The sequence below is a fragment of the Triticum urartu genome, chromosome 7A (genome assembly GCF_056163025.1).
Source record: "Triticum urartu cultivar PI428250 chromosome 7A, HENAU_Tu73, whole genome shotgun sequence".
NCBI classification, from domain to species: Eukaryota; Viridiplantae; Streptophyta; class Magnoliopsida; order Poales; family Poaceae; genus Triticum; species Triticum urartu.
In genome coordinates this window covers 662,178,356-662,188,370 of record NC_141879.1, presented here as the reverse complement: position 1 = coordinate 662,188,370, position 10,015 = coordinate 662,178,356, and the positions used below count along the sequence as shown (strand labels likewise).

Sequence of the window (10,015 nt, the reverse complement as noted above, 5' to 3'; positions counted from 1 at the left end):
TGCCAGCGACAGCAAAAATAATCGATCTGCAGTGCACAGGCGCGCATAAAAATAAAATAAACCAGGCGCGCGTAAACCGGATCTCGTTGCCTAGGTCAACAGCCGCGTCAACCCACCCCAGCCTCGTCACGCCGCAACCAACCCCGCCACACGCGCCGGCCCAAGCCCAAAGCCCAAAGCCCGGCCCTCCACACGGTCCGGGCCACCAGGGCGGCTTACGAAGTCAACGATGTTGACTGCGCCACGGCTCGGTCAGTTAAAAGACATGGCCTCCCTTTCTTCTCCCTCGTTTCTCGCTTTCGCATTGGAGACAAGCCACAAACTCTCGACTCCAGGCCGCCGTTTCAATCCCCTCCCCTCCGCTCGCCCTCGCCTCGCCGCCGTGCGCGCACCGCCGACAGCTACCGGAGCTGTGCAGGCTCCGGAGAGCTGCCTGCTCCCTGTGATCCGCCGCGGGCCGGAGTATCTCCGCGTCGGGCGGCTGTTCCGCGGGTTATCAGTTCCGTCGGCGCGCCGGTGGACTGGAACCCCCCGTCGGGGGCCGCGCGTCGCCGAGGCCGCCGGTTTCGGCCCTCCCTCCCCTGCCGCGGTTCAGGTGAGCCTCGCTGCTTTTCATGGATCATCTAATTTCGATATGTCTTCCCTTCCCTTGCTCTCTGGTCGCTCCGTTTCTGAAATTACTGGGAGAAGGGGACTGTAGAGAGTCAACAGTTCGCGATCTGATGAGAGAAAATAGCTGTGGAAACATGCCATCTAGTAATCGTCCTAACTCTGACTATAGCCCTTGCTTGAATTGCATGCTTGTGGGTGAATCCACAACATAATTATAGAGTTTCAGTAACCATATCTACACCCTGTACTTCAGTAACGCGCAATTACTGGAAGTTCCTGTTGGATCGCGATAGGGTGCGAGGATCCGTGGGAGTGCAGAAATGCCAGACACTGAATGCTACAGGACTGGCGACAGACACGGTGTCTGCAAATTGATTGACCCGGCCAATCTTGCATTGCTAGCTAGCCTTCAGAAACCATTTAGATGACAGCCCACACATGGCCTGTCCAATACCATGTGCCCGCTGCAACCACCCTTCTGCTTAAGATTAAGAAGAAGAAAGCCATGACGTGGTCTGGATGCACAATATCGTCTTTGTTTACTGTTGAGGTCTAGTGGCGCGTCTTCTCGTGATCTCACTCGTTGTTTATTTCCATGGAAAGAAACATGTATGCGGTTTTTGGTTTTGTCCTCAAGTTCATAAGTATTTGTAGGGGTCGATCATGACATCGATGCTTATCCAAGAAAGGTATAACTGGTCAATCAAAGAGACCATTTGGATTAGAAAAAAAGGTGTGGTGGCCTAACGGCCTAAGGGCTACTTCCTTTGATTATGCATGGCATCATATACTACATGTCAGTTGCAGCCTATCAAATCAGTGATAGTTGGTTGTTAGTTAAAACTCCACTGCCTGTGCAAAGCTGTCAGTGATGTTTCTGATGGGTAAAGCTCCAGAAACATTCAAGTTTGAATCGACGTGTAATGCTTAAGTGGCTTTGCTGTTACGATGGAAGTTTCTAAGAGCACCGACAAATCTGGAGCATTTCTCTTTGGAACCTTTTTTCCCCTCCACTGTTAAATTTAGCCCATAATTCATGAGCTGTTACCTGTTAAGGTTTCTGAACCTTGTGAATCTAACTAAAGACTCTCAGTTACTATGTCAGCAAACTACCCGAGCAGTATTTGAACTTGAATTCTGTGTTTCAACTATTATTATGACCGAAATGCATTAACTATTTGCAGTCAAAATTCTTGCCATCTTGTGCATACTGAATATCCCAGTCAAAATACATGTCAATGTGAACATTGGCGTGGTCTCCAACGTGACATTCTGAATTTCTTTGAAAAATGTGTTGTCTTTCACAATGGATCTTATCAATGTGATGCTGCAATGTTCGTAATTATTTCTACATTGATAGTCAAACCTAAAAATGTTTGACTCACATGGATCTGAATAACATGTATTTTGACTAGGAGAAAGTATTTCTATCTAAAAAGGAAATCTTGAATTGGACATGTTATACATTGCACATGCTACTTCTGTCAGGTAACACGTAACCGGAACCTGTGTTCATGTTCTTCTGTTTCAGGATATAATCACTGTTGTTGAAGGCTGATGATTGCTGTTATTGAACATGAAGGATGAAATGCCTGTGGTTAGATCGATATTTAATTGATATATCTACCAAGTGAACCACAGTACAGAGGTTTGTATTGTGGATCGAGAATTGAAACAACTTGATAATGAGTTGTTTTTCTCGCATTTTCAAAAGGACGAGTGGGGGTCAGCAACAAACTGGTCCACTCAATGAGGGTATGAGCTCTTATACCTACAGTTTTGTTGAAAATCGCTATTCAGAATATGATATCACTTTGTCACCTCCTCGCCATTCTGCCTTCGTTTTCACTTACATTTAGTCTTTTGCAGACCTCCCGGGTGTTGAGAACATAACAAGATTTAGCTATAAAGAGTTGGATAGGGCAACTGCAAGATTTGACCAATCCAATAAGATTGGTGAGGGAGGTTATGGACCAGTTTATAAGGTAATACCCTATTTATTTTGTATTCGATGCTGGACCTTAATTATTGCAAGTGTTTTAAAATCGCTTACTTGCCATTTCAGGGAACACTCAGGGATGGAACAGCCGTTGCAGTAAAGGTGCTCTCTTTGCAGTCTAGGCAAGGCGCGAGGGAATTTCTTAGTGAACTTATTACGATCTCTGATATTTCCCATGAGAATCTTGTCAAGCTTTATGGCTGTTGTGTGGAAGGAAGCCACAAGATCCTTGTCTATAATTATCTTGAAAATAATAGCCTTGCACAAACCCTTCTAGGTAGATTATGATTGCTGAACCTCTGTATTCTTTTGCTCCTAGAAAAATTTCAGATGCCGTAATCCTTCTTGGTCCTTGCCATTTTTCAGGTTCTCAGCAGCATAGCAGCATCCAGTTTAACTGGAGAACTCGAGTGAATATTTGCATTGGTGTTGCCCAGGGACTAGCATACCTCCATGACGGTGTCCGACCTCATGTTGTCCACCGGGACATCAAAGCTAGCAATATACTTCTGGATCAGGATCTTACCCCGAAAATTTCCGATTTCGGCTTAGCGAAGCTTCTACCTTCAGATGTATCACATATTAGCACAAGAGTCGCAGGAACGCTGTAAGTGTAAACTAGTTAATCGAACCTGTCTGCTTTGCTATATGTTTACTTGTGTTTTCTCATTATACTAAAATGCTAGCTTGCCTGATCTCCATGGTTAGGGCTGCATAAGCACATTAAGATTGGGAAAAGTGAAAAAAAACCGCAATATGATATAGTTAATTAGATATCTCCTCTGTTGCTTTTGCTCACTGTAGTTTTTGCCTGCAGAGGTTACTTGGCTCCCGAATACGCCATCCGAGGACAGGTGACCCGGAAATCAGATGTTTACAGCTTCGGCGTTCTGCTGATAGAAATAGTCAGCGGAAGATGCAACACTGATACAAAACTACCCTACGAAGATCAGATTCTTCTTGAGAAGGTAGGTACAGGACCCTGTTCTAAATTGTTCATCGTAGGCCTGTTTACTTAGTGCTATACTATCACGGTATTACCAAGAGATTACTGTTCCTTTCTTCCTCTGCAGACGTGGGCATACTACGACCAGGGGCAGCTGGACGAGATCATCGACAGCTCCTTGGGCGACGACCTGGACGTGGATGAGGCGTGCAGGTTCCTGAAGGTGGGGCTCCTGTGCACCAAGAACGTGACGAAACGGCGGCCCGACATGTCAACGGTGACCCGGATGCTGAAGGGCGAGGAGGACGTGGAGTCGCATGAGATCACCAAGCCCGACGTGATCCGGGACTTCAGGGACCTGAAGCTGAGGAGCAAGGCCACGTCGTCGTCGCTGCTGACCTCCATCGTGGCGCGCTCCTCGCCGTCGTCGTCGTCGTCCACCGGCAACACCACCCGCACCTCCATCACCTTCACCGCCATATCGGACCGCCCCTGACCGGTGAAGGCACCGAAGTGAGGATAATGCAGACACGAAGAGACTGCAGAGGAAACTGTAGATAGCCGTAGCGCAGCCCAGGTTTTTCCTTTTTTCTCGTGCTTGTATGGTCTGTGTGGTATAGTGGTCTTCATACTTTCATTCACTTTACTCTCTCTTTTTTTTGGGCGGGGCACTTCACTTGATTGTTTCTCTGTATAAAAGGGTTATACCGATTTTTTTTAATCAATACTCCCTCCGTTCCAAATTACTCGTCACAGAAATGGATGTATCTAGAACTAAAATACATCTAGATACATCCATACCTGCGATAAATAATTCAGAACGGAGGGAGTAGAAACCAAGCTCATGTAGCTCACAGTAGAACGATTCTCCCCCAAAGGTCATCACACAGCCTATATGTATCAATGTATGCACTTCGACTTGAGTGCGAGCTTTTGGAGACCGAGCTACAAGGAGCTCGGTTTCAAAATGCAATTTTCTACAGTGTGAAAAATCGTAATTTTTTGTGAACACTCATACACATATATATTATGTATCTGCAAAATTTCATAACAATACACTTTCACACGTGGTGTGCAAAAAAAAAAGACAAATACACATTTCTAAAATGTGCTGGTTGTTTTTGTTGTTGGGCCGGAATTTTGTTTATTTTGTACAACCTACAAATCACAATAGTTTCAAACGTTTTTTCACGCGTTCATGTTCAACACGTATAAGTTTCCATGGATTTTTTTATATATTTTTAAAAAATTTAAATATGAATTTTTTTTTATTCAAACACCAAGCCCCAGGAGCTTGGTTACCATTTGCATTTTCCATTTTGACTCGTAGTACTCCATTTTCAATCGCTGCCGCCATTCTTCCCCCAAACTGCCGACGATTCGCACCAGGCGAACAGCCGAGCGGTGCAATGGCCGGCCCATTGTGTAGATAACGTAGGTACTACCCCATCCGTTTTGATTTTTTTTTGTTTTTTTTTCTTTTCCAGAAAAGGTTGCCATTTTTTTAAAATGTTTGGAAATTTCAAAAAAAATCTGTGTTTCCAAATATTGTTTGCATTTTTCTAAAAAACTGTTTGGGAATTTTAAAAAATGACGTGTTTTTCAAAGATTGTTCATAACGTCAAAAAAGATTCCTGTTATCAATATTTCTCACAAACTAAATAAATGTTCCCATTTTCAAAATATGTTCAGGAATTTCGAAAAATGTTTGAGATTTTGAAAAATTGTTCAAAATTTTAAAACATGTTCCCGTTATAAAATTTTGTTCATAAAAGATGTATTTTTTGAAAAAAAAGTTTGGAACTTCAAAAAATGTTCACGTGTTAAAAAAATTATCTATGTTTTCTAAAAAGATGTCCGTGTTTATAAAATATTCACTTTTTCAAAAATAAATCACGTTTGAAATTTGAAAATAAATAAATTTGTGGTTGATTATAGTTCTTATACTCCGCGCTACCGATTGAAGAAATCGAAGCCTGTCAGGCGTTGTGGCTTGTGAAGGGTGCTCACCAGCAGGAGGCCCAGAGTTCGAACGCTGACTCACATCACTGTTTGCGTGCATCACCATCAGGGCTGACCCATTTGGGGGAACTGCTATGCGGCGCTCGTCCATTGGCCGCAACACACGGAATGTAGCAAGCGACAGTGGGGGAGCAAAGGAAGGCGTGAAAATGGGCATGCCCAGTTTTGCAGCACGTGGAGGAAAAATTCAGGCGAGGGGATCATACATCTTGTTTAAGCGAGATATAGATTACGCGCTGTTCGTCACTAGAAGGGGTCAAACACACGAGGCGATGCACAGTGCGATGTCGGCGTTCTCGTCCTCCATCGCCAGCGCCGCCTCCACGTCCGGCTGCGACATCTCCGTGGTGCGAGCGGTGGCTTGAGCATGCGAGGCCTCATAGAGCGCGCTAGCTGCTCGGCAACAAAGTTGTGATTCGCCACGGCCTCTTTGCTTACGCCCTCATTGTAGATTGGTCCTTCGCCAGTTGATGCTACTTGAGAAGGAACATGTTGTACCGCTGCTTTTCCTGTACCCGCCGAAACGCCGACATAGGCACCGACACAAACTGCTTCTTCGCCATGGCGACGTTGAAGTGCGCATGTGCTTGCTTCATGATCAAGCCAACATATTGTGCTTCGTCAACAAAGTCAGAGCACGGCTCCATCCCGGGGTCATTTCGGAGACCTCGGTCAAGCTAGCTGGCATGCCCACCTGGATCCTCATGGCACGACGGCTCTGTCAGGCGGCCGCAAGGATGGCCATCTCGTGCTTCTGCTTTGTTGACGGGCTCTTCCACAACACGTTCCTGTTTGCGATCATGGCGGATATGCTAAAAGAGGATGTGGAGCGGATGTGTTGTGGTGTGTTATGAGCTTGGTGTGGCTGCCTTTAAATAGCTGTTTCGGTGAGGCTAAGCGTTCGGGTGCGTCAATGCAGACGCCGGAGTTGGTTTCTCAGCCGGCGAGCCTGTTTAAAGGCGGGAGACGGACGGATGGACATTGAACGGACGGGGTAGATATCCGTCCTATCCTATCCAATAAACATCTCTCCGGCATTAAACATGCACGTACACTAGAGAAGTGGCGCGAATGGCAATCTTGGCTTGCGAGCCGCTTCAATGCTGGCACTAGTGAAAGATCACATCTGCTCTGGGCTGACATCAACGTAGAACGGCCACTCTAAAGCGGCATGAATGCGACAGTTAACACCGGGCGGGAAAGCACATGGACAAGGAAGGAGACTTGTTGAAAGCAAGCATGACAGCGGTCCGGACGTCCGGATAAACACGTCCAGACCGCACGCTTCAGATGGATGCGGACGGCATTGGAGATGTCCTTGCAACCAAGTTGCGCAGAAGTTCGAATCCCACAATGGTTGTCATTTGTCAATGCAGAGCCACGCCGATTCGTAGTAAACTCTGTTTTGAACAGACACAGAAACATCGTACATGTCCTGAACTAATCGTCTAGAGTGTCGTGGAACTCTTGCCCCTCTCCCCGAGACGGTGACGCATTTAGGCCAACTCCAGCTTATGAACCCAAACGAACGTCCGTTTTATCAGGATTCTGTTTGTTTGGGTAAGGTAATGTAGTCGTATCCGGGCATGTTCTAGGATGCGATGACCGTGCGCGCAGCGCGCGGACGTATCCTTTGGCCTCATCCTGTTTGCCACGGCAAAAAATGCTCATATATTCATATTTCAATGTTTAAAACAAGTTTGCGCGTTCAAATATTAATTGTCTGGAAATAAAAATAGTTTTACAACCCAACCAAATTTTTTTCTAATAAAATAGTTTTACAACCATATCGAAATTGTCTTGAATGAACATAATGAACCAATACATCTATTGGTTACCAATGTGAGTCCACACATACTCAACCAAGTCATTTTGAAATCCAGATGAGTGCCAATCACACATTTTACAATGAAATTAGGCAAACTATTCAAACGTGGCCGGTTCTTGGTGCAGGGGCTCAATATTTTCACCTTGAAAATCAAATCCTTGGTCGAAGATGCTGTTATCACGCTCGTCCTCGACGATCATGTTGTGCATGATCACACAAGCAGTCATCACCTCCCAAAACTTCCCTTCATCCCATGTCAGTGCAGGGTTTCGAACGATACCCCATCGGGATTGAAGCACACCAAAAGCACGTTCCACATCCTTTCTAGCACTCTCTTGCATTTGGGCAAATCTCTTTCTCTTCTCACCTTGGGAGTTCGAGATTGTCTTCACAAAAGTTGACCACTGAGAATATATACCATCAGCTAGGTAGTATCCCTTGTTGTACTGGTGGCCGTTGATCTCAAAGTTGACAGGTGGGGAGTGGTCTTATGCAAGCCTTGCGAAGACTGAAGAACGTTGCAGCATGTTGATATCATTGTGAGAACCTGCCATGCCGAAGAAAGAATGTCATATCTAAACATCTTGCGAAGCCACCGCTTCTAATATGACAGTGCACGCTTTAACATGCCCCTTGTACTGGCCCTGCCAAGCAAATGGACAGTTCTTCCACTCCCAGTGCATACAATCTATGCTGCCAAGCATGCCTGGAAAGCCTCTAGCTGCGTTGGTCGCCAACAATTTCTCTGTATCAGCGGCATTTGGCCGCCTCAAGTACTCAGGGCCAAACACTGCCACCACGGTCTTGCACTCGAAGTATGGGTCATAAGCAACCACTCCCTCTCAGATACGATTGAACACATGCCTTGCCATACGAAAACGGCGACGGAATTTATCCGGCTTGAAGAGCGGGGTGTTCGCAAAGTAATCGGCATAGAGCAGGCTCCCTGTTGCGGTTCAGGTTGGGAGCACGGCCAGAGAGTGACCCACTGTACCGAGGAAGCTGCCGTTCAATGTGGTCGTGAACGACCAGTGCAGCCACCACAAGATCTTCATCATCTGAGGACGAATCGTCCGATGAATAAATGAAGTGATGAAAGAAAAATTCATCTCCACTGTCCATACCTTTGTGGGCAAAGTGTCAAACACTTTGCGGTCGTGGTGGCAAAGAGGCCGCGATGATCACCCCGATGCAGTAGGGGTGGTTGGCGGCCGGCTACTGGCCGCTCTGGAGCACTCGCCGGAAGCTGACGTGGTCACCGTGGCCCATAAACGTCGCCGGCGGTCGTATCCCCTCTGCCACCGGCTACGACGGCGATGGCCAAATCTCCTCCAAGCGACGACCAAAACTCCTACGAAAGCGCGGGCGTGGTGGCGGCCATGTCGAAACGTGGTATGGTATGGATGGCCGGGGTGTGAGCAGTGGGGAGGCGGCCGAAAAATAATGGCGGCGCCAGCGGCGGGGTGGGACGGGGGAGAGCGGGTGGAGGCGTGGGAAGCGAATGGACTTTTAGTGTCCCCGACAGACAGGCCACGGGAGACAAGGGTGTACGTCTAGTCCATCCGCGCGATGTCTTTTTCATCCCAAACTCGACGTAAGTTTGGGTCAGAAATGAATCAAAAACAAACGAAATTTAAACATTTATCCGTTTAAAACCGCGCGCTGGGCTGCGCTATTCTTCCGTTCTATTTCAAACGGATGCATCCAAGATGGGTCTCGCGATGGATTTGGCGCGTGCACTGCACCTCCAGCCCCAGCCCGGTTTCTGTGCATCTTGTGACGGGATTATTGCATGCAGCTCCGGCAAGCACAGGCACGGACGTACGAACGGACGTGCAGGCCCGGAGCCGCAGGGGAATCAGGCCGGCCTGCCGGCGTGTCCCGCGAGCGGCCGGCACGAGCGCTGCCACGGCAGGCATCCGCCGCTGGGGGGTTCGTCCGAACATGGCCGCTGCTGCGCTGCGCCGCGCAGGCAAGTGTGCCCTCAGCTCTCGCCATCGCCGGAACTGTGCCCTGCCGCTAGCTCTCGTGGTCGTACGAGCCTTTCTTGGCAGGACGAGTGGCGCCGCGCGGTGGCGGTGGCAGGTCTGGTCTGTGAACTCGCAGGGCATTTTTTGGCAGCGACAATGGCGCCGGGCGCGTAGGCACGAACCCCAGGCCTGGGCCTGCTGCCTGGATGGGTGGTTCCGTGAGCTCAGAATCCGCACACGACGCTGCCACACTCGCTGGCAGTGCAGGGAAGGATCAACTTATAGATCCTACTACGATGCAGTGCTAAACTGCTAATGCTCCAGGAATTGTGTCCATCTCAAGCTGGCCTTTCGCTGCAAAGACCAAGAATGCATCCGCATGCGCATTGGTCCAAGCAAACACAGCCTTCGATTAATGCACACATACGAGCATCAATGGCCGGACTTTGACAAATCCCGTTCGCTATACGCGCACGGGCACGGCACACATACGAGCATCTATGAGCGGACTTGACAAATCCGGCTCGCTATACGCCCGCGGATGCGCCTGAGCAGGTCTACGACATCGCCGGACGGCCCCTTAATGGACCCGTCGGATAGCCACACACCTTAAATATGAATCTTCAAATCTACGCGCG

At 47.9% G+C, this 10,015-nt stretch overlaps 1 protein-coding gene across 1 annotated transcript; it reads left to right on the top strand.

Moving 5' to 3' along the window:
• The first annotated feature begins 285 nt into the window (after positions 1 to 285).
• Positions 286 to 4,282, top strand: LOC125521325 (cold-responsive protein kinase 1). The gene is made up of 7 exons (XM_048686382.2): positions 286 to 595; positions 2,144 to 2,367; positions 2,482 to 2,597; positions 2,678 to 2,888; positions 2,978 to 3,218; positions 3,429 to 3,579; positions 3,685 to 4,282. The coding sequence occupies exons 2-7, from the start codon at positions 2,298 to 2,300 to the stop codon at positions 4,051 to 4,053; spliced, it is 1,158 nt and encodes a 385-aa protein (XP_048542339.1). The 5' UTR covers positions 286 to 595; positions 2,144 to 2,297; the 3' UTR covers positions 4,054 to 4,282.
• The last annotated feature ends 5,733 nt before the right edge of the window (positions 4,283 to 10,015 follow it).

Excerpts from the sequence above, each read along its gene's own strand:
- LOC125521325 (XM_048686382.2), top strand. The coding sequence starts at position 2,298 with ATGAGTTGTTTTTCTCGCATTTTCAAAAGGACGAGTGGGGGTCAGCAA. Across the intron at positions 3,219-3,428 it reads ACAAGAGTCGCAGGAACGCT|AGGTTACTTGGCTCCCGAAT; the intron begins GTAAGTGTAAAC and ends TTTTGCCTGCAG. Across the intron at positions 3,580-3,684 it reads ATCAGATTCTTCTTGAGAAG|ACGTGGGCATACTACGACCA; the intron begins GTAGGTACAGGA and ends CTTCCTCTGCAG.